At 44.7% G+C, this 27,806-nt stretch overlaps 1 protein-coding gene across 1 annotated transcript in view; it reads left to right on the top strand.

Moving 5' to 3' along the window:
• IL1RAPL2 (interleukin 1 receptor accessory protein like 2) overlaps positions 1 to 27,806 on the top strand; it is a 1,202,487-nt gene that overhangs the window by 1,101,309 nt on the left and 73,372 nt on the right. The window contains exons 7-8 of the mRNA XM_073637906.1: positions 3,815 to 3,944; positions 25,000 to 25,145. Coding sequence (XP_073494007.1) covers positions 3,815 to 3,944; positions 25,000 to 25,145 — 276 coding nt within the window. The remainder of the gene's footprint in view (positions 1 to 3,814; positions 3,945 to 24,999; positions 25,146 to 27,806) is intronic.

Genomic DNA, 27,806 nt, shown 5'->3' on the forward strand with positions numbered 1-27,806 from the left:
TGCAACGTAAACCTAGAAATAATGCCTATAAGTTGAACACTATTAAATCTTGCATGTACTTGGATGAGAAAAAATGTGAAACAGAAGTGTGCTTTACTGGATTGTAGTATTGTATTAGAACAGAAATGTTTGGTTACAGCAAGCGATAATTATTCTGGCATACAAGGACAGTCCAAGTTGTTACTGCAAGCAATCCAGTATGGTAATAGATTAGGATGGAATGGGATGAAATTCTCGAGGTGTACATCCATCCAAGGAACTCTTTAATTTGTAAAAGAGGAACTGCTGCAACACTTCTTCCACTCCATTTGATATATACACTTCTTACACTCCATTTGATATATGTGACCATGTAAAGAAATATACGGTGCTCTGCAGGATATTTGTATAAGGAAACGTAAAGTTTACTTTCAGTTGAGCGTCTTCAATTGAGCATTCTGATCATCCCCTTGTAACATATAGAGATTTTGCCCTTGTAACTTTTTTCTTTTTTTGTCAATTATCACATAAATTGGAAAGTTCCTCTTGCCAATTATCTCATGAATTATTGAAGACTTCCAGGGAAGAGATCAGAATGAATCTCAAACCTTATATTCATTCAAAAATTATAATTTTCTGTTTTGAAGTCCACAATGTTCTAAAAATTTACCAAAACACGTCATTCAATTTAAAGCAGTGCTACTACAACAGCTAATTACAGAGTATAGCAGGCCAAAGATCTACATAGGGGTAGACAAACTCTTGTTCAGTCTACCGCTGTTATTCCCCATACACATGCATGCTCAGTTTGGCCAACAGTTGTTCCGCCCAGTCTCCCTTGTACATGCACTCAGTTCGGCCGACCATTATTCTTCCCAGTCTCCTTCCCTATACATATGCATGATTGGGTGAGCTGAGCGCAAATGTGCTTTCAATGAAGAGACGAAAATATGCGTCAGCTTGACCCCTTTGACGGCAGCTTATTTCCCACAAGAATTTGGATATGTTAAAATTCAACACGTCTGATTCCATTTTTTAACATCAACATCTACTAAATAAACATAAACCAAACCTGTGAAACACATTAGATGGTCATTAGACATTAGTGTTTGGGCACCTTTACTTTAGGGATCCTTTTTCTACAGATCCTACAATGTTAGCAAGCAACTCTGTGAAAACTAACCTGAAAGGGAATCTGGCACCAAATTTTTGACACCTAATCTGATATAATGTAGAGACAGAGACCCTGATTCCAGCGATGTGTCACTTACTGGGCTTCTTGCTATAGTTTTGATAAAATGACTATTTTACCAGCAGGAAATTATCACTAGAAGACTAGTAAACCTGCTGCCAGGTAGTCAATCATATTAATGAGCTCCACGTAACCCTGCCCTCACCACTGATTGGCAGCTTTTGTGCATAGGCAGAAAGCTGCCAATCAGTGATGTGGGCGGGGTTATACAGAGCTCAGCATTCAGAGAACTGGTTGATCTGCATCAGAGAAAATAGTGATTTTATCAAAGTAACAACAAGCAAGTTAGTAAGTGACACATCACTGGAATCAAGGTCTCTGCCTCTACATTATGCTACTCTCAGATGAAATGGCAAAAACCTAGGGACAGATTCCTTTTAAGATTACAGAAAGTAGATGGTGTATAAAGAAGCTCCAGATCATCGTGTTTCAAGTAGTAAGAAGTGTGGGAGTATTAACAGTATCAGAAGGGAACTATCCTCACTTTTGTATACTCCCCTCGTACATACTTCGGCCAAAGCCTCCCATTGGATTTGATTGACCTAATCGTTTCATGTTACTTTAGTCACCAAAATGTTATGATTCCTCTGCTCAGTGAGGGTTCATTTTGCTGCCTTATGGAATCTGGCAGCAAACCAAAAGAGAAGAAAGATGCTAATATGCAGTGATCACCATAAGAATTCACATTTTATTCATATTAATACAAATGCACAGCACACTTCATTTAATTAAAAACACTTAAAAACCCAAGTGTCCCATCATGGATAAATGCCTGACCCTAAACTCCATCCCATGTAATGCTAATGTGCCCGTGGTGAGCACAAACACAATTATAATCGTACCCTCTGTGTCCAAAATTAGGACTATGCACAGATGAGCTATAGTTGATATAACATAAGCTAGTACCAATACTTATATACTTATCAATCTAAAGTGCCAAAAAATATATATTGTACATAACGCAAATGTCACTAGCCAAGGCCTGTCTCTGAAACATCAATTACTAGCCTCAAAATAAATAGAGCAAAAATAAATGCACTGGTCTAGCAGATACCTTCACCTGCATGCCAATGTCCCCGTGCATCCAGCAGTCTGATCCCAGCTAAACAGTCCAAGTCCCCTGAGGAAGCCACTTTTAGGCTATCTGTGCCCAACCACTCCGCCCCTTTCCTTACCCTCCAATCCATCTCTCCTTTTTTGGCCCACATGGGTAAACATGTTCACATCACTGATGCAAATGGTGTGTACTTGGACTGTTTAGCTGTGCAATTTATTGACATGCTGCAGGGAGAACCCAATTCCTGGATGGTGAACCCCATGTTTGTTTTGCTGCCCTATGGAATTTGTGTCATGCTGAGTTGTCTGTGTTTTGATTGACAGCTCGGTCATTCAATCTTGTGATGGGCATGCTTAACTGTCAGTACTTTGATTGACAGCTCAGCCATCCAATCTGTGACTGGGAGGTGCTGGGCTTTCTCCAGGTGTTCTCCGTTCTGGAGATTGCCCAGCTACTTAACTGAGCTGTCTCTGATCCCTGCCAGAAGTAGTTTGTGCTTCCTGGTGTTTGCCTGATTCTGTTGTGCCGAGTTCTGATCTTCCGCTGCCTGACCTTTTGGACCGTGTTCTGACTATCCCTTTGTCTTGTCCTATTGCTTTGATTCACTATCTCCTGGTATTTTGACCCCGGATTGTGACCTGACTGTCTTTCTCCTTGGTTTTCTACATGCTCTTTTGGTACTGACCCCAGAACGTCTGACCTCTCTGCCTCACGGTGTCTGAATAGTGACTAGTGTCACACAAAATAATTCTATGGACGGTGAGAGGTGGGCATACACCTTTTTACTTTTTCAACTGATCCCGTCATGGTGCAATGATGGATAAAAATTCCCCCCTATATTTACCTATCAATCCCCTGCTAATTCTCCATAGTCAGAGCCAATAAGTTGCAAGTAGACCAGTGTGAGCAATGCCAGTGATGTGTCGTAAGAATGGTAATTGGGAACAGCTATTTTATTTTTTTCATTTTTATAAGACAAGGTTTGATTGATTTAATACTAGAATCTTAAGATTTTTCTTTTCTTTTGTGTATTCCACCCATTTTATTATATTTTTCTGATAAGCACTGGCAGATATACTTCTCAAAGTAAAATATATTTTCTTTTCATAAAATTCAATCCATTTATTTTTACATTTTATAGTGGAATACTTTCTTTTTATATCTTTTTATTTGCTTTTACAGTGAAAAACAAACAGCTAGTTGTTCAGGCATGCACATGTGGCAGTGGTAACTTATATTTTGCCAGTAAAGGTGAGAAGAGTTACATAAAGAATAAAGAACACTTTGTTAAAACAGAATGGCATAGTGCGCTTCATAAAAAAATATATATTTGTAAACTATAGAGGGCACAAAGGCGCTCAAATGAAGTGAAGCCACAAACACATTTTAAGGGCAATGTATGTGTATCGCAGAAGTCAAACTGTGCACAAAGTGCTGGCTGAACTTTGGCAAAGGCCGTAATTCTGTTTTCAAACAACCGGCGGCCAGAGGCACTTAATGTAATTTCTTTATTTTTATTTCCTCAGGCAGCCCACTCAGCGTATTCTGCAGAGCCTTCTTTGGATTTAGTGGAGAATCCGGTCCCATGATCTACTGGATGAGGGGAGAGAGATTTATTGAAGAATTAGAGAATCATATTAAGGAAGGAGTAATCCGGTAAGTAACAATGTTATAATAACTCTATAAAATTTGTATATACAATCAGTTCTGTATTTTCCATATGAAAGTATGTACCAAAAATACAGATCTCACACCAATGATTCCATTACCGATTTGTTAATATTTCCTGAATACGATACACAGCCTTAGACTGCCGATTTTCTCCTCATCTGAGAGAATAGGTCTAATGATGCTAATCACACTCTGATCAAAGTGTGATCCAATTTTCTCAGATGACTAGAAGATGGAGAAAAGATTTCTCCATTCTGTCAGTCCGTGAAAATTGAACTGCACTCTGATGTTATCCGAGTGCAGTCTGATTTTTTTTTCACAGCCTCATTGACTTGCATGGCCAAGTGGAATCTGATTTACAGTTGCAAATTGTGCATGCTGCAATTATTTTTCATTGGACATGTGCACGGCCACATAGAATAACATCGGTCCGAGTGCAATCCAATATTTTGTTGGATCACACTCTAACCGAAAATGTGGTCGTCTGCACGATCCTCTATTGTGTAGAAACTCTCCTGCATGCAAAGGTGAAGTACTGTACTTAATTGCCTCAGATTCAAACTTTACTGTTGATAAGTAGGTAATCTCATAGCCTGCTGTGGGCAAATGCTTCAATTTTTATCTGCATTAGTTTTTATGCATGAGGCTATGGGTGCACAGATATTAAAGTCTAACAACAAAATTCTGTGCTGATTAATTTCCTATTAATTGTCTGTTTTTGAAACAGAGAATCAATCCACTGCTAGCAGTCACCTCTAGAGGGAGTCTAGGAGCTTTCCGCATACAGTTTAATCATCAGTTAGTACATAGGCTCCCTCTAGTGGAGAGTGTAGGTAACATGATAGCCTTACATAGAGATGAATGAAATAATAAACTAAGTTCACACAAACTTATTTTTGGTTTGAGTGCTGTCCATGAAAAAAACAGCAGCATTCGGACCAATGTTAATTAATGTAGCTATTTAGATGACCATTTTCCTCTCTAGAGACCCCAGAGCATAAAAAATGTAAGCTCTAAAAAAAAAAATTAAAACTTACTCCCCTTACCGCTCACCTTTCCAGCCCCTCCCATCGTTGTCGCATCCTCTTATCACCATTTCAAGTTCTTAATTCCCGAGGCTCTTCATGCTAGGCCAGGACTCCCGGCTCTGATGATGGACGGTTCTTTACAAGCGAGCAGAAGGTCATAGTGTGCACGGTGATCTTGCGCGCTCATGCACTGAAACATCCCAGCCTCACCAAAGCGATTATGATGCATTTTTGCACTTTTGCATTGCTTTCAACTGTGACAAATGCATTCACCGGAAAATGTCATTTTAACATTTTACAACCTTATTTGGCCATGTGGTGTGTGAGACATGATCAGACACATCCTGTTTCATTTATGAAGGAGGGACTCAAAGTCACAAAGCCTATTTTTATAGGGCCATCAGGCGGCCTTTGCTATTCTTACAGGCCCACCAGTCGGCCCTCACTATTCTTAGAGAGCCACCAGCCGGCTATGCTTTGTTGTTCCCATTACTAAAGAGTGGGTCTCCTATACTGTTATTGTGTATGCAGTGAGTGGCAGGGCTGTCCAAAATTTGGACACATCCCAATACCTCTTTGAAAATTTGGATGCACCCCAATACCCCTTTGAAGAGACTTAGAGGAGGGCCTCCTGAAAACAATGTTCCCATTATTAGGAAGTGGGTCTCCCATACTGTTTGCCTATGCAGTGAATGCAAGGGTTGCCAAAAATTTGGAAGCACTCCATTGCCCCTTGGAAGAGACGTGGAGGTCAGAGGGCCTCTTGAAAACAATGTTCCCATTATTAGGAAGTGGGTCTCCCATAGTGTTGGCCTATGCAGTGAATGCAAGGGTTGCCAAAAATTGGCAGGCACTCCAATGTCCCTTGGAAGAGACGTAGAGGGCCTCATGAAAAAATGTTCCCATTAGAAAGGAGCGGGTCTCCTATACTTGTAATGCCCATGCACTAAGTGTATGGGCTGACAAACATTTACCCCTGGGGGGTATACATGAACATACTGTCTAAAAAATGTTTACGGGCATCATAAACACCCTTTAAAAAAATTATGTGGGTGTTGCATCACAGACCGCGGTCACCCTGGTGAAATGGTGGTGGAGGATAAGGAGAAGGACAAGAGCAAATAGCCAAAATCAGGAAGCGTATACCCATGTGTGGGTGTGAAAAGGTGCATGGGAATACACCTCCAAAAAAAAGACACTGGATTTGAGTTTATGTTACGCTGCTATCATTCAGTGGTGTTGAGAAGTCTGGCCCAATCCAGCCCTTGTTCATTTTTATAAGAGTCAGCCTGTCAGCATTTTCAGTTGACAGGCGGATGCGCTTATCAGTTATAATTCCACCAGCGGCACTAAAAACCCTCTCTGATAAAACACTGGCGGCAGGGCAGGCCAGGACCTCCAAGGCATAGAGAGCCAGTTCATTCCACGTATCCAGCTTCGATACCCAATAATTATAAGGCACAGAGGAATCACGGAGGACGTTGGTACGGTCGGCAAGGTACTCCCTCAGCAGCTTCCCAAACTTTGCACTCCTTGTGAGAGTACCCTGTGCCTCAGGGCCTATGCGATGGGAGGGGCTGAGAAAATTCTCCCAGAACTTTGACAGTGTTCCCCTCCTTCTGCTGGATTGAAGTTGTGTCTCTCTTGCCTATAGTCCTTGGTTGTTCAACGAACTTTGACCTCTGCCGCCAGCATTTTCAAATGGGAATTTTTTTAATAGTTCCGCAACAAGGACCTTCTGGTACTGCCCCATTTTTGTAGACCTGTCTGCCTCAGGAATAAGAGATATAAAGTTCTCCTTGTAGCGTGGGTCTAGAAGTGTCACCAATCAGTAATGACTGTCACCCAAAATTTTAGGAACGTGAGGGTCATGGGAAAGGCAGCGTAACATAAACTCAGTCATGCGTGCCAGACTGTTAACAGGCAAGACTTCCGTGTCTTCTTCAAGAGGACGAGTGACCATGCTCTTCTCCTTACCCTCCTCTATATCTTCAGGCCATCCATGCTGAACAGACGGTATGGCAGTTGTGCAGGTAGTACCGTCTATAGCGCCTGAAACTAGCTCCTGTTCTTCCTCCTCCTCCTCCTCTTCCTCATTGTCACCCAATTCACATTGGGATGAGATGAAGCTGGGCTGTGTGTAATCACCCTGTATGGTTCCTTGATCCATCTCATCGTGCTCCACCTGCCATGCATCCTCTTTGATTGTGAGCAGAGCGTTTTTCAGAAGACAGAAAAGTGGGATGGTGACGCTAATTATGGCGTCCTCGCCGCTCACCATCTTGGTGGAGTTCTCAAAGTTTTGGATGATGGTACAGATGTCTGACATCCATGTCCACTCCTGAGGAATTACGTGTGGAGTCTGAACTGAATACTAATGGCCTTGTTGATGCTGGTAGTCAACAACTGCCCTCTTCTCACAAATCCTTCCCAACATCTGCAGTGTAGAGTTCCAACGTGAGGGGACATCACACACCAGTCTGCGAGCCGTTAGCTGCAAATGCTGCTGAAACATGGCAAGGGCGGCGGCAACTGTAGTTGACTTTCTAAAATGGGCACACAGGCGGCGTACTTTAACAAGCAGATCCGGCAGCTCCGTGTAGGATTTGAGAAACCACTGAACCATCAGGTTAAGCACATGGGCCAGGCATGGTACGTGTGTGAGCTCGCCTCGCCTCAGAGCCACCACCAGATTCCGGCCATTGTCACACATAACTATGCCTGGCTGTAGGTTCAGCGGTGTGAGCCACAGATCTGCTTGTTCTTTCAGAGCTGTCCACAACTCTTCAGCATTGTTCGGTTTGTCACCTAAGCATATTAGCTTCAGCACAGCCTGTTGCCGCTTGGCTGAGGCAGTGCTGCAATGCTTCCAACTTGTGACTGATGTGGTCATTTCGGAGATGGAGGCTGAAGAGGAGGAGGAGGAGGCTGAGAAGGATGAGGTGCAGGAGTTGTAGACTGTGTGGGCAACCCTGATTGACCTAGGGCCCGCAATCCTCAGCGTCGGGAGGACGCGTTCCGTCCAAAGGTCCGACTGGGTCCCGGCTTCCACTATGTCAACCCAGTGTGCCGTCAGCGAGATGTACTGTCCCTGCCCACAAGCACTTGTCCACGTGTCCATGGTTAGGTGGACTTTCCCGGTAACTGAGTTGTTGAGGGCACGGCTAATGTTTTGGGACACATGATTGTGTAATGTGGGGACGGCACACGGGGAGAAATAGTGGCGGCTGGGGACCGAGTACCGAGGGACGGCCGCCGCCATCAGGTTGTGGAATACTTCCGTCTCCATAAGCCTAAAAGGCAACATTTCTCGAAATGTGGGAATTTAGTAGTGTGGCCTGTGGGGTGTTGGCCGCGTATTTGCGCTTGCGTTCCAAGGACTGGGGTATGGACAACTGAACGCTGCGCTGGGACAAGGACGTTGGCATGCTTCCTGATGCTGCTACTTGAGTGTGTGCAACGACAACTGCAGGGCAGGAGGCATCTTTGCATGCACCATGGACAAGGGATTGGCTTGCATGCACAACAGCGGAAGAAGCAGTGGTGCCACCGGCAGACACTGTTCCTGGACCCTGGGGTTCGGCCCACATATTTGGGTGCTTTGCTGCCATGTGCCTAATCATGCTGGTGGTGGTCAGACTGGTAGTTTTGCCACCCCTGTTGATGCTGCCCTGGCAGGTGGTGAAAATGACTTTTTTGGGGTTATCGGCAAAGTCTTTAAAAAGCAACCAGACTCGGGAAGACCTAACAGTTGTACTGGCAACTTCCTTCGTGTTGTTGTTGTTGTTACGGGGAACGGTTGCCTGCCTTCTGTCTGCAGCCACCACACTGTTTCTTCCTGCCTGTTGGGGTGCTCGCTCTGCATGTCCTCCTGCCAGGTTGGGTCAGTTACTATATCATCCACCACCTTGTCTTCCACTTCCGCAACCTGGTCCTCCGCCTGACTTTCTGGCAATTGTGTCTCATCATCATCCACCTCTTGTGACACTTTCCCACCGTCGCCTTTGTGTGACCGTGGCTGCTCAAATATTTGGGCATTGCTACATGCGATCTCCTCTTGCCCTGCTTCAAGTTGACCGGGCGAGAGGCCCGAACCTATAAATGGAAAAGTGAACAGTAGAGATGAGCGTTGTTCTACTCGAACTGTTCGCCAATCTCAAATTCGAGCTGTTTTGGGCGGTGTTCGAGCCGTTCGGCGAACACGAACAATTTGAGAAAAATTCGGCTGTTCGAGGTTATGTTCGATAACTGTTCGTGCACCAAAATCATAACTGGATTTTTTCTCAGTAATGATGAAAATTAATGTTAATACGCAGTTTGAGTGTACAGCGGGGTGGGGGGAGGGGCAGGGGATGGATCTCTGCAGGAACAATGAAGATCTCCATTTTTTTTTCTCTTTCCCGCATTTGCAGTGGGGAGGTGCAATCTGTCAGCCTATCAGCAGCGCACACACGGAGCGAAGTGCTTTTTTTCACACAAGCAAGGGCATGTGTCATTGGCAGTGTATGTCACATGTCCTTACCCTATAAGACCAAGCCATTTTCCCCGTCGCCACCATTTTCTCACTGCTGCAGCTGCGTGTTAGACGGCACCGCTGTTGCTGTGTGCGCTATACCTTGTTAATTTCAAGCCAATTTTCGCACAAATATACAGATAGCTTGGGAGTAGGGAATAGTTGTGATTGCAGTCCTTTTAAGGACTAGGTTACAGCATTTCCTACGACTTTTATCAGGGAGGTCTGTGCTCTTAAATAGATAGGTTGTGGGAGTAAAGACTAATTGTAATTGGAGTCCTTTTCAGGACTAGGTTACATGAGTTCCTATCAGTTTTTGCCAGGCAGGTCTGTGCCAGTGCTGTGCAAGTTTTTTTCACAGCATTTGGCTGAATCTAGCAAAGCTAATCCTTTTTGGCCTATTGCAGAGTGTGTTAGTCAGTGGAGTAGCCTATCTGTGTTGCAAGATATAACACCTGTGTATAGAATACCAATTTTTTTACTGCACCTAGTGAAGTAAAATCTTTTGGGCATAGCATCATTCTATTAGTCCATCTATACTGACCTCCATCAGGTTGCAAACTGAATATAATTTTTTTCTGCATCTAGCTCTGAAAAAATATTTGGGCTTCTAGCAGTGTGTGGGACTTGGTCTATTAGTCCATCTATACTGACCTCCATCAGGTTGCAAATTAAAAATATTTTTTTTCTTCATTTAGCTCTGAAAAAATATTTGGGCTTCTAGCAGTGTGTGGGACTTGGTCTATTAGTGCATCTATACTGACCTCCATCAGGTTGCAAATTAAAAATAATTTTTTTCTGCATCTAGCTCTGAAAAAATATTTGGGCTTCTAGCGGTGTGTGGGACTTGGTCTATTAGTCCATCTATACTGACCTCCATCAGGTTGCAAATTAAAAATAATTTTTTTCTGCATCTAGCTCTGAAAAAATATTTGGGCTTCTAGCAGTGTGTGGGACTTGGTCTATTAGTCCATCTATACTGACCTCCATCAGGTTGCAAATTAAAAATAATTTTTTTCTGCATCTAGCTCTGAAAAAATATTTGGGCTTCTAGCAGTGTGTGGGACTTGGTCTATTAGTCCATCTATACTGACCTCCATCAGGTTGCAAATTAAAAATAATTTTTTTCTGCATCTAGCTCTGAAAAAATATTTGGGCTTCTAGCGGTGTGTGGGACTTGGTCTATTAGTCCATCTATACTGACCTCCATCAGGTTGCAAATTAAAAATAATTTTTTTCTGCATCTAGCTCTGAAAAAATATTTGGGCTTCTAGCAGTGTGTGGGACTTGGTCTATTAGTCCATCTATACTGACCTCCATCAGGTTGCAAATTAAAAATAATTTTTTTCTGCATCTAGCTCTGAAAAAATATTTGGGCTTCTAGCAGTGTGTGGGACTTGGTCTATTAGTCCATCTATACTGACCTCCATCAGGTTGCAAATTAAAAATAATTTTTTTCTTCATTTAGCTCTGAAAAAATATTTGGGCTTCTAGCAGTGTGTGGGACTTGTTCTATTAGTCCTTCTATACTGACCTCCAGCAGGTTGCAAATTGAATATAATTTTTTTCTGCTTTTAGCTCTGAAAAAATAGTTGGGCTTCTAGCGGTGTGTGGGACTTGGTCTATTAGTCCATCTATACTGACCTCCATCAGGTTGCAAATTAAAAATAATTTTTTTCTGCATCTAGCTCTGAAAAAATATTTGGGCTTCTAGCAGTGTGTGGGACTTGGTCTATTAGTCCATCTATACTGACCTCCATCAGGTTGCAAATTAAAAATAATTTTTATCTGCATCTACAGTACCTCTGAAAAAATATTTGGGCTTCTAGCAGTGTGTGGGACTATTTGTATTAGTCCATCTATACTGACCTCCATCAGGTTGCAAATTCAAAATAATTTTTTTCTGCATCTAACCCAGCCAATAGTTTTGGCCTAATACCACAGTTTGGCCACTCAGCTCTGCTCGGTTACCATCCATTGTTTTTTTGTGCAAACAACTCCAGAGTTATGAATTAGTTAACCACCAAAATGAGTGGAAAAAGGCCTGCTGCTGGTGGAAAGGGGAATAGGCGTGTTGGGAAGGGGAAAAAAGGTTGTGTCCGTGGGGTAGGTGTTAAAGCAACAGTAACATCTGCAGAAGAAAGACCATCTTCCAGCCAAACTAAAATGTCTACTTCTTTTAGCGGACAATGTGATAAGATCCCTTTCTTACGGCCACGCCAATCGCTACAAATTCCAGATGAGGCACAAAAACAGCAGGTGCTTCAACGGATATCAAGTGCTCCTTTAAGTGGGCTCTCCTCCACATCAACTTCAACATCACAAATACTTCAGTCCTCAAAGGTGTCACCCAAATCGCACTTGCTTCCTCACAGCTCCCAAATCTCCAGCTGCCCGTCTGAGTATGAGGTAGAACAGATGGTTGAGTCTGCAGAGCTGTTTACTCATACTATAGCCTGGGAATCAGAGGTCGACTCCAGCGCTTCTGTGAATCCAGACGAGGAAATGATCTGCACTGATGCCCAGAATCTTTATGAGTCGGATCCAGGACCAGACGCAGAAGGTTCTGACCATAATGTAGACCCTCATTCCCAAACTGTAACTCCTGTTGGTGGAGACAATGAGGAAGACGATGATAAGACTCAAATACCTGATTGGAGCGATAACTTTAGTTTTTTGTCAGGGCAGGAACAGGTTGGCTCTGAGGACGACGGGTGTGATAACGCACAGGGTGATGATGATGAGGTCGGAGATCCCACTTACTGTCAACCCACAGTCAGCCAAGAGATGAGGTCAGCAGAGGAGGTGGAGGAAGATGCTAGTGACGACGAGGTCAGGTTGCGCCTTCCTGGACAGAGACGTAGTGCTCGAAGCACGTCAACAACTGCATCCTCAAACACAACTCTGCCTCTCACCACAAGTCGTGGTGGCACTTCAGGTCGCATGGGTGCTAAGCCTTGCATAGCCTGGGCATTTTTTCAGATCGATAAAGATGACCCAACTCGTGTTATCTGTAACATTTGTCAGCAAAAGCTAAGTAGAGGCCAAAAAATACATAGTTTGAGTACTTCATGCATGAACCGGCACATGGACATGAAGCATAAGTTGCAGTGGGAAGCTCAGTGTGCTACAATGCGGCCTAGCCGGCCGGGCCAATCACCGTCTGCCATATCTTGTGCATCCGCGGCCTCTTCATCCTCTGTGACTGGGGGGACAGCAGTCACACCTGTTTTGGGGCGCAGACCTGCCACCTCTTTACCCGCAACAGCCAGCGTGATTGGCAGGTCATCATTTTCTTTGGAGGTGGTAACACCAGCTGGTGTTGAGCGCTGTCCGACATCGATAGCACCACCTTTGGATCAAGGCAACCTAACATGTCCGCCTGCATCTTCCTCACAGACCGGCAGTTTGCCGGGGACACCCTTATCAACCCCGTCTAAGCACAATAGCCAGCCCTCGGTCCCTCAGATGTGGACAAGTAAAAGACCATTTCCTCCTAGCCATGAGAAAGCTAAGAGGTTGAATTTCACCATCTGCAAGCTCTTGGCTACAGAAATGCTGCCTTTCCGCCTGGTGGACACAGAGGATTTTCGAGACCTTATGTCCGTCGCAGTGCCCCAGTACCAGATGCCCAGTCGGCACTACTTCTCAAAGAAAGGTGTGCCTGCGCTCCACCAGCATGTCGCACACAACATCACCGCTTCTTTGAGAAACTCTGTGTGTGACAGGGTGCATTTCACCACAGACACTTGGACGAGTAGGCATGGACAGGGGCGTTACATGTCGCTGACTGGGCACTGGGTAACTATGGTGACAGCAGGACAAGGGGCTGCTGTCCAAGTCTTGCCGTCCCCACGAGTTGTGCGTCAATCCTCTTTATGTCAAAGTTCCTCCACTCCTTCTGCCTCCTCAACCTCCTCTCGGTCTTCCACCTGCACCCAAAGCCTGTCTGGTCATGCCACAAGCTTTCTAACTGCGCAGAAGGGATCCTGCACACCTCCTTACTATGCTGGCAGTAGGGCTCAACGTCATCAGGCGGTTTTTACATTGAAATGTCTGGGAAATGTGAGTCACACAGCTGAGGAGTTGTGGTCAGCTCTGGAGAACCAATTTCATGAATGGTTGTCTCCACTGGACCTGAAACCAGGGAAGGCCGTGTGCGACAATGCTGCAAACCTGGGTGCGGCCCTTCGCCGGGGCAATGTCACACACGTGCCTTGTATGGCTCACGTGTTGAACCTGGTTGTCCAGCAATTTTTAGCCCACTATCCCAGACTAGATGGCCTTCTGCAGAGGGCACGGTCGCTGTGTGCTCACTTCCGCCGTTCGCATCCCGCAGCTCAGCGACTTACATCTCTACAGAAGTCGTTGGGCCTGCCACTTCACCGGCTAAAATGCGATGTGCCTACCCGGTGGAATTCAACTCTGCACATGTTGCAGCGACTGTGGCAGCACCGACAAGCCCTGGTGCAATACGTTCTGACGTATAGCCTGGGCCAACGAGATTCAGAGGTGGGGCAAATCACGCTGGAGGAGTGGTCTCAGATCAGGGACCTATGCACCCTTCTGCACAGTTTTGAAATGGCGACGAAGATGTTTAGTGCTGACGATGCCATTATCAGCATGACTATTCCGGTGATTTACATGCTGGAGCACATGTTAAACAGAATTCGGAGTCAGGTGGTGGCACAAGAGGAGGTGGAGGAAGTAGAGGAGGAGGAGTTGTATGCGGAAGGGCTAACATCTGAAAGGTCCAGACGGTCGGCAGCACCAAGGCGGCAGGCATGTGAGGGTGGGGGAGATGGTTTTACCAGGGCGCATGGTAGCAGCCAAACTAGTGAGGAAGGTGCAGGAGCCCAGGAAGAAGTGGAGGACGAACTGATGGAAGACTCATCAGATGAGGGAGACCTTGATCACATTTCTGTTGTGCGAGGTTGGGGGGAGAGGACAGAGGAAGGAAGCATGATTGTTACCTCGCCACCAACACAACAGGGACTTGGTGCTCCTGGATGCGCAACACACATGAGTGCCTTCTTGCTGCACTACCTGCAACATGACCCTCGAATTGTGAGAATTAGAAATAATCCTGACTACTGGGTTGCCACACTGTTAGATCCCCGGTACAAAAGTAAATTTGCAAAAATTATTCCTGCCATAGAAAGGGATGCACGCATGCAGGAGTATCAGCAGAGACTGTTGCAGAATCTTACATGTGCTTTTCCACAAAATACCAGTGGTGCACGTAGTGAATCTCACAGTTCCAACTTGCCAACCGTGGGACCGTCAAGTGTTCAGCACTCAAACCGTAACAGAACCACAGTATCTGCTGGTAACATCAATTTTGCGGAATCATTTCACCACTTTTTTAGCCCATCCTTTGCAAGGCCACAGGAGACAAGAAGTCTGACACATAGTCAACGCCTAGAGACGATGGTACAGGAGTATCTCCAAGTAAACATTGAAGCCACGACTGTGTCACTGGACCCTTGCTCTTTTTGGGCTTCCAATCTGGATAAATGGCAGGAGCTAGCCACTTACGCCTTGGAGATCTTGTCATGCCCCGCAGCCAGCGTTCTGTCTGAACGTGTGTTCAGCGCTGCAGGTGGTGTGCTGACAGATAAGCGCACGCGGCTCTCCACTGATAATGTAGACAGACTCACGTTCATAAAGATGAACAAATCATGGATCCGAAACGACTTTTCTACCCCTGTGTCATCCTGGGGAGAGTAAAAGCTTGATGATTGGTTAAAATCACCCTACCAACCGTTTTAAGCTTTCAAATTACTAATCATGTTTATCTGTATCTTGACTGGAAAATAATTTGGGCTTTGTAGCAGTGTGCAGCACTGATCCTATTAGGCCATCTATACTAAAGCTTCAGCAGATTTAAAATTAAAAATAATTTTTAGCTGCATCTAGCCCGGAAAATAATTTTGGGGCTCCGAGATGCGCAAGGCACATAAGTGCCTTCTTGCTGCACTACCTGCAGCATGACCCTCATATTGTCAGAATTCGAAGTAATCATGACTACTGGGTTGCCACACTCTTAGATCCCCCAAACTTTTCGATCAACCTTTTCATTTTAATAAAGACCAAAAAAATGGTCATTTTTGAAATTATAAGCATTAGCAGGTTGTTAGAAACTGAAATCAAAAAGTTTTCAACTCAAAACTTTATTCTAGGTGATGTTACATTTTCACATAGGACCCCTTGTTCGAAAGGAGCTTCTGAACTCTCTCGTCCATTGAATTTGTCAGGTTTTGGATGGTTTCTGCTTCAATTGTTTTGCATGAGGACAGAATACCCTCCCAGAGCTGTTGCTTAGATGTGAACTGCCTCCCGCCATCATAGACACTCCTTTTAATGATGCTCCAAAGGTTCTGAATGGGGTAGAGGTCAGGGGAGCATGGGGGTCACACCATAAGTTTGTCCCCTTTTATGCCCATATCAGCCAGAGATGCAGATGTTTTATGTGCAGCATGAGATGGTGCATTATCATGCAGAAAAATGATCTTGCTGTGAAATACACGGTTCTTCTTCTTGAACCATGGCAGGAAGTGCTGTTTGAGAAAATCCACATACATTATGGAGTTCATCTTTAGCGCCTTCAGGGATCCTAAAGGGGCTGACAATCTCTCTCCCCATGATTCCAGCCCAAAACATTACTCCACCTCCTCCTTGTTGGCGCTGTAGCCATGTTTGCGTGGGGTGTCCATCAACCAGCCATCCTCCACTCCATCCATCTGGACCATCGAGCGCTGCACGGCACTCATCCGTGAACAAAACAGTTTTGAAATCAGTCTTCATGTAATGTTTGGCCCACTGGAGCCGTTTCTGCTTGTGTGAAGTGGATAGAGGAGGTCGACAGGATGGCGCATGCACAGCTGCAAACCTCTGAAGGACCCTGCATCTTGTTGTTCGGGGGACGTTGGAGGCACAAGCAGCTTCAAAAACTTGTCTGCTGCTATGACAAGGCTTTTTTGCCGCTGCTCTTTCAACCTGACGTAATTGCCTGTAGGAAAGAGTCCTCAATTTGCCCTTATCAGCACGCACACGTGTGTACTGTGAATCAGCTACATACTTCTTGATTGCCAAGACACTTCATCCTGATCATCGCACAATGTTGATTGTAGTCATGCCTTGACCTTAACACTCCACAATTTGTTGCTTCTCAGCAGCCGACACATCCTTTTTCTTTCCCATTTTGGCAGAAAATGTAGGCTGCTTAATAATGTGAGAGAGCCTTCTTAAGTAGTCTTGCCTTTCATTGGACACACCTGCCAAACTAATTAGCACAGGTGTCTGCAATTGCTTACAGTGATATAAAGAGCCCTGACACACATCACCATCAATGAGTTTAACTGACAAACAAACAAATTCTTCCCTTATCACTCCTAAACACTTTTTGCATAATAATTTGGAACGCAGTGTACATGTGCTTTTCCACAAAACACCAGTGGTTCACGTAGTGAATCTTACAGTTCTAACTTGCCAACCGTGGTCTGTATGGAATTGTTCAATAAAGGGCCCAAAATTAAGATAACATAGATGGGAGAGGTCTCTATGAATAGGAATTCCTAAGTATTTGATACCCTGTGAGGGCCAGGCAAAGGGAAACTTGGACTGGATGGAATCCTATATGGATTTGGGGAGGGAGACATCGAGGGCCTCAGACTTCGCTGCATTGATTTTAAAATTTTACCATGTAACAAAGTGATCTATTTCAGCCATAACAGCAGGGATGGATATATGTGATTGAGTGATATATACTAGGACATCATCAGCAAATAGAGAGCACTTGTACTCGGTGCCTCCCACCTCAATCCACCTAATATTGGGGTTATGGCGAATTGATGAGAGCAGGTGCTCCGTCACTAGGATGTATAAGAGAGGGGACAGAGGACATCCCTGCCTTGTCCCATTGGTGATTGTGAAAGGTGATGAAAATGTTCTGACGCACCCTCTGGGCCTTGGGACACCCGGAGCCGGACCCTTTTTGGTGGATGCTGGTGGTTGTAGTCTTCGTGGCGGCGACCCGGTTCCGTGGCTCAGGGCGGTCAAACCAGTGGCGGAACTATTTATGTGGTTTTGATGTTTAAATGTCCGACTACGCCACCCGTGGATTGCGGTCAGAGTGAACCGCCGCTACAGGGCAGACCGCTGAGGCTGGTGTTGTGGGTGCAGCAGAGCGTAGCATAACTCCCCACGGGAGGAGTATAGCCTCAGGGCAGTGTATGCGGAGGATGGGGGTGATGGTGCAGGGCAGCAGCAGTAACGACACGGAGTCAGTGATGCAGTCCAGGGCCTTTACTCACAGTTCTTATTATCCAGACCACGTCTGCAGGTAACGGCTGCCCACGTCGTACTGTGCTCACCAGGTGAGGGGCTCAGACAACTCCCAGATAACTTTGGAGCACTTCACAGGACCCCCTTTGTGTGTCCTTTGTCTGGCCTTTCTTACCAACACTTCTGTCCGGCTGCCTCGGGCCTCCTCTTGGTAAACTTGGCGCCAGTTTCCCTGACCCTATGTGGTGCCTTCCTAGCGGGTGTAGCGAGGGGCTGCGCCACATAAAATGTCAGAGCCTCCGGTTTCTAGCTGTGGGTCGTTTCCTGCCTCCACTAGTTCGGGGACCGGTCTCCCCCTTTGGCCTGACCCCTCCACGCAGGTGGATTCGGGCGTGCGGTGGCGACTCGCCCGTCCGCACCCCTGGGATCCCTTCATTCCTCGTTCCTGGAGCCTTCTCCGCTCCTCTTCCTTCCTTCTCCCTCTTCCAGGCCTGGGCCTCTGTTACTAGGCTCGCCTGCGGAGCAGAGCTCATGCAGAGCCCCTGCTCCCTGCCACTTCTGCTCAGACTTCTCTGCACTGAACTAAGATGGTGCCCACCTTTTATACTCCCTTCTCAATGCACCCAGGAACTGCTTCCTCCCTGCTCCTGCACTACAGGGTTCCCCTTCCTCAGTGTTCCCTCCCCCCACTCCAGCCAGGGACAGGGACTGTCGTGCCCATCTCAGGGGCATATTGGTCGCCCTGCCCCACGGCAATGTGGTGTAATGCATGCAGGTGTCGGGTCCTGATCCACACTCCATCCTTACCTGAGAGTGAGATATCACACCTCTGGGTGAGGTGCAATACGTCTGTAGCAACCGAGCCCTCAGGGTGCTACAGTTCCATTTATCTTCAGCCTAGGTGACGTATTGCGATACAGGGCCGTGATTTTGGCTATAAAAGGGTCCCCTAGACCCCTACCCCAAGCTTTTTAAGAGAATCATATATTTCTCAGCATCCAACGAGAGTATCTAATTACAAATTTTTAACTGCATCTAGCCCAGGAAATACTTTGTGCCTAGTAGCAGTGTCTGCTAGTCAGCGGATTATCCCGGCTGTTAAGCAAGCTACACCACCTGTAGTTTAGACACTTAATTTTTTCAAAGGAAATGCTTCGGGACCATGGGATACTTAGTGAAGAGCATCAGGAGGCACCCCAAGGCATAGGGGCTGGGACTGGCAGTAGGATGCCTTGCAGTGGACAGCCGAGCTCGATCCTTATAAAAGCTTTTTAACTGCAGCAGCTTTAGTGGACGCTACTGGAGCTGGAATTACCGCGGCTGCTGGCATGAGACTTGCCCTCCAATAGATCCTTGTAAATGGATTTAAAGTGTATTCATTCAAATTAGAGAGACAATTTAAATTAAAAAGCTTAGAGCTGCCTCCACCACAGGGGGGCTCGCTCGACCCACCAGCGGACAGGCACCAGTATTGGGAGAGGGGGGCTGGCCGTCAGGGTTCACCGCGGCTCTGGCACAAACCCGGCGACACGGAGGTGGCACGGGCAGGAGCGGATTGGCCGTGTCGGCTTCTCACTTTTTGGATTTTAGAAGGGCATGACATGCCTATATCTGTGTCTCCCCCTCCTTTTACTCCTCCACCTCTTTTCTTTTCGCATGACTATATGTACTTGTCACTTTTCCATGTGTTAGTTGTGTCTTCTGAGCAGTTTGTCAGCTTTTGGACACCTTTTGAAGGTGTTTTCTATGTGTTTCTATGTGTTTTTGTTTGCCTGCCATTGGTTTTAACGGTGTTCGAAGGTGTTCGACGAACAGTTCGACGAACAGTTCGGCGAACACACGGGTGTTCGACGAACCGAACTCGAACACTACGGGGGTGGCTCAACACTAGTGAACAGCTCTTCAGAGTGTCCAAGTGTGGGATCAGTTGTCTCTGGGCACTCAGCATGGTGGGAGGAAGGAGGATCAGAAATATGCGGACCAGACTCACTGCTACTGAGACTTGACCGTGTGGAAGACAGGGTGGTGGTGGTGGCTAAGTGAGAGGAAGCATTATCCGCTATCCAACCAACAACCTTTTGACACTGCTCTGGTTTCAATAGTGGTGTGCTGCGGTCCCCTAGGAATTGGGACAGGAAGGTCGGGCGAGAAGATGTGGGTGTTTGTTGTGGCACAATTTCAGCTTGCCCACGGCCTTGGCCTCTGCATGCACCATCACCATCACATCCAGTTCCCTGTCCCTGGCCCATTTTAAATGGAGGACAATATCTTCCACGCTCACTACAAATGGCTTTATTTGCAGCAAACTTATATGTGATCTGTGTGACGGACAAACTACAGTTTTAAATAGGTGGCCTGTCGGTAACTATTTTGAACAGCAAACTGGTGTCAATAGCTTCACTGACACACTGGAACAAAATTTCAATGGAGGCCAGAAATGGCAATATTTTCAGCGCAATTATATGTGATCCGTGTGACGGACAAACCACAGTTTTAAATAGCTAGATTTTTAGCGCTGTAATATTGAAAGGGCTGTATTCTGCAGAGCCAACAAGCAAATGGCGCAGAAAAAATGGTGTTCTCTGGATTGCTTTTTAAGCAAATAATGAGGATTAAGATCCAAAAAAAATTATTCCTGGCCCCTGAGACCTGGGCCTATGTCTAGAAATATCTAACAGCAGCAGCAGACAAAACTGGAATGGAGCCTCTTGTGCTATATGCACTGCAGTCTGCTATATACACTGCCGGCCTATATACACTGCCTGCCTGATATCTCTGCAGATGGATTAGTCCTCAGAAGGACTGTTTGTTGAGATGGATATGTGTCTCTAATATAGTTTGGTATACCTACACTAACTACAAAACAAACAAATCTCTTCCTAGCTCAGCAGCACCTCTCCCTACACTGTCTGATTCCAGAGTGACTGTGATGAGCATGGCGGCGCCAGGTCTGATATAGACTTGATGACGCTGTGCGGCCAGCCAATCACTGTAATGCCACAACCAACATGGCTGCTGCATTACAGTGAGTGGCAGACAATCCCTGAATGATCATTGGCTCTGTCAAGAGCGCCAAACATGCAGGGAGGAGACCTGAGCTCTCGCCGAGAAATCCCGTAAATACACGGCGAGCGCTGAGCATCTCGAGAAGTGAGATGCTCGGGCGAGCACTGAGCAGTAGCAAGCATGCTCGCTCATCACTAATGGTCACGTGACCATCACCTGACCACTGTCATCAGCAGTCGCGTGACCATCACATGACTAAATGACGTCACGGAGGGTCCTTGCAGACCGCCGGAAGCCAAGGAGACAGCAGCACCGCTGAGGGGGAGACCGGGGTGCGCTGGAAAGGTGAGTTTAAGGTTTTTTTTTTATTTTAATTCCTTCTTAACTACAGGTACTATGGTACACGGGTCTGGAGGAGAGTCTCGTCTTCTCCAGGCCCGGGTTCCATCTGCTAATTAAATCGCATAATATCTGCATGTGTACATGTAGTCATGCGGATATTATGCAATTCAATGCAAGTCAATGGCGGCCATTTCGCAAAATTAATGGTAGTGCTGTGGATTTTTCCGCAATGATAATCCGCAGTGGAAATTTCCGCAACATGTGCACAGCACATTTGGATTATCATTGGGGAACATTACTGACCTTGCAGCAAGCATTTTTTAAGCGTTTCTGCAGCGGAAATAACTCTTTGGAAATGCTTAAAATCCGCATCGTGGGCACACAGCCTAATAGTGTTCTAAAGAAGAGGCGATAAATTGCTGATTTCTGGGGTCCCACACCATTCAATGGGATCCAGAATCCCCAGTTTGAAAAGATCAGTAATTTACCTTGCACACTGCTGCTTCATTTAAAGGGGTTTTCTGGTCTTAAACTACAAGACTGCAGTCATTTTATGTGACTGCAAACTTGTGAATCTTCACATCGCACCCACTGTGTGCTGTGAGGATTCTCCGATGCCGGGGGCCAGGAGCGGGCAGTCACGTGGCTGTGATTTGCCGCATTCCGACTAGACTTATCCAACTTCGCTTAATGCACTTGTATTGAGTACCCATTTAGTCAGCATGTGTCCACATTTATACAAATCACATACTTGCGGTCATGCACCTGCAGTGGCACCGGAGAATCCTGACAGCATACAATGCGCGCAATATGAGGATTCACAAGTCTGCAGTCATATCGAGTAACTGCAGATTTGTAGCCTATGGCCGGACAACCCCTTTAATGGTAGATTATGAGTCCTTTTATAGCAATTAATTGCTTTCTATAATGATATGGCCACACACCATCTGCTATACCGTAATATTTTCTATAAAGTCCTCATGTATGGTTAAACAGTGCATTCAATCAGAAATTATCTACCATTTTTGCACCATAATTGTGGCCAATTTTTATTTTCAAAAATGAAGAAAATCTTCCCCCATGAATGTGCACATCCTAAAAGACATACAACAGTGGTGCTTTTCTTGGACTTTTGTAGTCAAAGTTAGATCAACTTAATTTAAAGAAATTGAAGAACCTCTATAGTTTCAAAATGTCTTAAATGTATTAATGGCTATTTGTGGCTTTCAAGTTTCTTACCCTAAATGAGCATTAAAAATAAGTTTACTCCATAGAAAACCTTTTAAGATTAGCGTATGTAAAAGGTCAGAGGATGGAAATATACCAACGCATTGATCCCTGATTATGAAAATGTCACATGTAGAACACTCCAGCTCTTCCTTTAATGATCAAGGAAATAACAATATGTCTTCAACTGGAAATGCTATAAGGGTTATAATGCCAGCCGGTGAACCTGCAATGAAAAAGTAGCTATTTAATAGCATCACTTCCCCCACTCTAATCCTCACTTTCATAACTGATCATCGAAATGTTACTGGACCGAGCTTCAATGATCCCGCAAATAGTAATAATAAACTCTGCGTCTATCCAATTAAGTGAGAACTACGTGTACTGCAAACATTGTAATTATGCCAGAAAGCTACAAATAACCTGTGTGATAATGAGAAATTCAGATCATACATTTCACAAAATTGTACTTTTGTTCTTTTTTTTAAAAAAAGTCTGATTTTACCTAGAGATATTCAACATATAATTATGACTTTAGAACACAATGGGAATGGGAATTAAACAGTCTATTTTTACTTATTCTTAATTTTAATCTATACAGTATAATTATTTCCTTTGTCTTGCCTGTTTGGATGATCATTATTATGTCTTGTTCAGATGAACATATGTGTGTTGTCCGTATGCAAAACTTATAACATAGGGACAGCACATGGACCAATTCAATTCCAGACTATAAGTACACACCATTGCTGTAGTGGCAAAAGACATAAGCGCCAATTACTCAAAGCAATTTCGCCAGAATTGTAGCACGAATTGCTTTGAAAAGTCGTAACATTTTTGTGCAACTCTCAGTTACGCAAAAATGTTCCGACTTGACATTTTAATGTCAGTTTCTCCCAGTTCCACCAAAATGGATGGAGCTTGGGCACAGCGATAGCTCAACATCACAGCTCATCTAATTCATGACGAACTGTGGCACTCCTTATTGGAGGAATCTTATTCTCTGACTGAAGTAAGATTTCTGGAATGGAGCACGAAGACTCACACCACACATCAGACACTCCTGATTCATGAAGAGGCATGCAATTTAAGTAATGCATGTAAAGCACTAGTCAAAATTTTGGACACACCTGTTCATGCTTGTTATGGTTTTGCTTGTTATCGGAATGTGCACAATGTAAATTTAGACTGAAGGAAGCAAATTTACGTAGGAACACATATGGAAACAAGTAGTAAAGAAATGAATGAAATAAACCAGAATTTTTTTTAATCCTTAGATTCCTCAATGTACTCCCCTTTAACTCTGTTGACCGCTTTATCCACTTAGCATTCTCTCATGCAGCTTCATCAGGGATTCACCTTGAATTGCATCCAATGAATAATGTGCCTCGACAAGAGTTCATTTGTGGAATCACTGGACTTCAGAAAGTGTTTGCAACCATCAGGTGTGGTTTGTACAGGCAGTATTAGTATACCATTCCATACAGGTCTGAGTCTTATTCTACAACTATTTAAGATAGAATATGGTAAGAACCAAACAACTAAGTAAATAGAAAACACAGTCCATCATTAATTTAAGACCTGAAGGTCAGTAAATCTGGAAAATTACTAGAACATTGAAGATATCTTCAAGTGCAGTAATGCTACCATCAATTTACTATGATGAAAATGGCTCTCTTGAGGAAAGAAAGATGAAGAATTACCTTTGCTGTAGAGGATAAGTTCATCAGAGTTACTGGCCTCAAAAAAAACAAAAGTTGACTGCACCTGACCTAAGCTGACGTAAATGATGCACAGACATCAAGTAGCCATACATCTCAACATCAACTGTCTGGAGAAGACTGCAAGAAACAGGCCTTAATGGTGGAATTGCTGCAAAGAAACCAGTACTGAGAACTACAAACAAAAAGAGACTAATGTGAAGTAAGCTACACAAGGACTGGACATTAGATCTGTAGAAATCTTTGTGGGATGCCGAAAATGTGAGTGAATGGTTTCTAGATGTGTGGAGACATGAAGGGGGAGGTGATGGTGTGGAGGTGCATTGCTGGTGGCACTGTTGGTAATTTATTCCAAATTCAAGGCACACTTACCACAACATCTAGCATCAACATGCCTTTCCATCTGGTTTGAATTTAGGCATTTAGTGGGACCATTATTTGTGTTGCAACAGGACAATGATCTAAAATTCATTTCCAGGCTATGTAGGGGCTATGTGACCATGAACGAGAGAGATGGTGTGCTACGTTAGATGACATGGTCTCCACAATCACACAATCTCAGCCCAATTGAGATGGTTTGGGATGAGTTGGACTGCAGAGTGAGGGCAAAGCAGCCAACAAGTGCTCAGCACCTTTGTGTGCTCCTTAAAGACTGTAGGAAAACCATTGCATGTGGCTACCGGAAGAAGCTGCTTGAGAGAATGCCAAAAATGTGTAAAGACGTCATTAGAATTAAAGGGGAGAATCTACAATGTGCACATTCCAGCAAGAACAAGGAAAACTATTGCTTCTAAAGGTCTGTCCAAACCTTTTGATCAGCACTGTACAATCCATGAGAAATGTGCCAATAATGTTTCTTTGCAGTGTGATAATGTTTCCTTGCACTGTGATCAGTTTATGGTGATATATCTATCTAGGTTACTCAGAGAACACCTTGGGGAGAAGGAGGTGGAACTGGCTTTAACATTTGACGCTGTACAAGAAGGAGACCTGGGTAACTATACCTGTCATGTGGAAAACCGAAACGGTCGCAAGCATGCAAGTGTCATCCTGAGAAAAAAAGGTAGTATTGACTTTAGTTCTTAATTGACTTTGTTTTATTTGTTTTTCTTTTATATCTAATTTTAAGGATGATTATGTTCATGAAAAATGCAGTAAAAACCTGTGTTTAGAGAATGATGGTTTACCTTGGTACAGTGTCCATTTTAGGACATGATCAGATATCAAAATCAAACATCAGAAAGATGTCAGTTTGAGGCTAAATACCCTGTCTGACAAGTGATTCTGACAAGTGACTTTTACAACTGTAATAATAATAAAAAAAAAGTCACTGTTCGCTGATGGGACTTGAACCCAAAATTCTACAATAGGTAATTATATGATGCTAGCTTTCATTTAACACCGATTAAATATATGTTTGACAACAGCCGCATAGGCCATGCACAGCAAGGTAGGCTTGCTCAATAACCTGTGCAGAGGTCCTTGTACAGGGTGGGGGAGGAGATGAGCTGCAACCATCACCTATTGTGAATAGTGTGCTATCTATATAAAGATGTTATTTTTGATTGTAATACTGCTTGTGATCATATTGTGATTACTACTGAAAAGTGAATCTGCAGAACAGGAAGAAAACAGGCCTGTTTCTCCAAAAATAAAACAGGGTCTTATATGAATTTTTCCTCCGAAGAATGGGTTAGGGCTTATTTGCAGGGGATGTCTTATTTTTTTCATGAACAACAATCCACATTTATTCTTGAACAAACAAACATTTATTCAAATATAATCATGCCATCAGACACACACTGCACATACACATGTGTACACACTGCACATAAATGAGTAAATATACACACAGATATTGATGACCTATCTTAAGGATAGGTCATCAATGGAAAGGTAGTGGACAACCTCTTTAAGGACCATAGTTTAAACTGCAAGATTTCAGGATTTATTTTATTTGAAATATAGATAATAACAAAAAAAAAAACATTTCACATAAAAACGTGATTTAATCATGGGTAATTTGCTGAATTAAATATTTTCTGTGAGTACTTAAAGGGGTAAAGCCACCTTTGGGAACATTTTTTTTTACTTAAGTGCATGTATTTTAAGCTAAAATAGTTTGTTCAATTGGGTTTCATTACAAATTTTGCGCCGTTTTACTTTTACAGACTTTGCTTCCCTGCACATTCAATTTTAATGTGGTCTGTAGCCAAAAATCAGTTTAGATGAGCTCAGAAATAGACAGCTAAAAAAAGAATTACAAACTTTCCTGTTAGACTGTCAGATTGAGTTCACTGATGAATTCTCGGAGTCGGCCACTTTCTCTTGTTAGCGCAGCTTTCCACACAAACTGACCAGTATTTCAGTCCGTCGAATGGCTGCTGGTGGAGAAGCATGTGCCCAGGCCAGTCTATCAGCCCAAAATACATGCATTTAAGTAAGAAAAAATATAATTGTCCTCCAATGTAGCCAACCCCATTAGCTTCATCCCATCCAATTACCTATGTCTCTATTCATACTGGTATCATAGGAATTAGATATGATTGAAGTTAAACTGACTCACCGGTCCAGGGTTTGATCCACAAAAGTTTGAGACTTGCTCTTAGTCAATTGATTATTGTAGTCTATGAACTAATAAATCAGCAGAACAGCAATTTGACTCATTGATCCCTTCCATATAGAAGAATGAAGAGGCTAAAATATTGGAAAAATCATTTGGAAAGTATTCCCGTTTATTGTATCTTTTCCTTAGTTTTACTGATTTCAAAAAAGTATTATTCCCCTTGTGAGGCGGCAGAGTTCACACCGTGCAGTAGCTGAGGCAGTGACCCAAGCAAGTCCAACATAAGCAGCTTTTATTCAGCACTCAAGGTTAAAACAAAAAAAGTCCTCCAGTTCGCAGCCTGGTTAACATAAGTCCATGAACAACGGTTGCCGGGGCAACGGCTGCGCTGGGCCGCTCAGAGCCTGACGGGTGCAGAGCCTTCCCAGGCGTGGGTTCAGCTACTCACAGGCCTGCCAAGCTTTCCCACTATGCTCCTAGCAGGTCCCAACACTGAACAACACTAACCCTTAGTGCAGGGTTTTTAAAGGACCTGTGGCAAGAGCCACTGGAAAACCTGGGTTGGAGGGAGGAGGCCGCCCCACTGCCTTCCTGTAGCCTCCTCCAAGAAATGAAGGCCCTGCTGGGTTTTACTTAATCTGCCTTAGCCAGATAGCCTGACCATGTCAAAGCTCACCTTCATTCCTGCGTTGCAGCCGCAGCTCTGTCTGTGACTGCAATGCACTCCAATGGGTTTAATAGGTCTCTGTACACATTCTGGGGGATATATAACATCCCTCTTATACGATCCCAGTCATTGCCTCACATGTCCCCCCCCTCTGTTCAAACTTGTGGGGTTGAACATTTGTCACCATCAGGGCCGGCGTCAGCACCCGGCGTACCCGGGCAAGTGCCGGGGCCCTGGAAAATCAGAGGGGCCCAGCCGCCCACTCACTGTCGGGGCCCAGGCCCACACACCCACCCGCCCACTCACTGTCGGGGCCGGGCCCACACACCCACCCGCCCACTCACTGTCGGGGCCGGGCCCACACACCCGCCCGCCCACTCACTGTCGGGGCCCGGCTCACACACCCACCCGCCCACTCACTGTCAGGGCCGGACCCACAAACCCACCCGCCCACTCACTGTCGGGGCCGGGCCCACACACTGTCGGGGCCC

The sequence above is a fragment of the Phyllobates terribilis genome, unplaced genomic scaffold, assembly GCF_046119375.1.
Source record: "Phyllobates terribilis strain yellow unplaced genomic scaffold, ASM4611937v1 Scaffold_7__3_contigs__length_470593459, whole genome shotgun sequence".
NCBI classification, from domain to species: Eukaryota; Metazoa; Chordata; class Amphibia; order Anura; family Dendrobatidae; genus Phyllobates; species Phyllobates terribilis.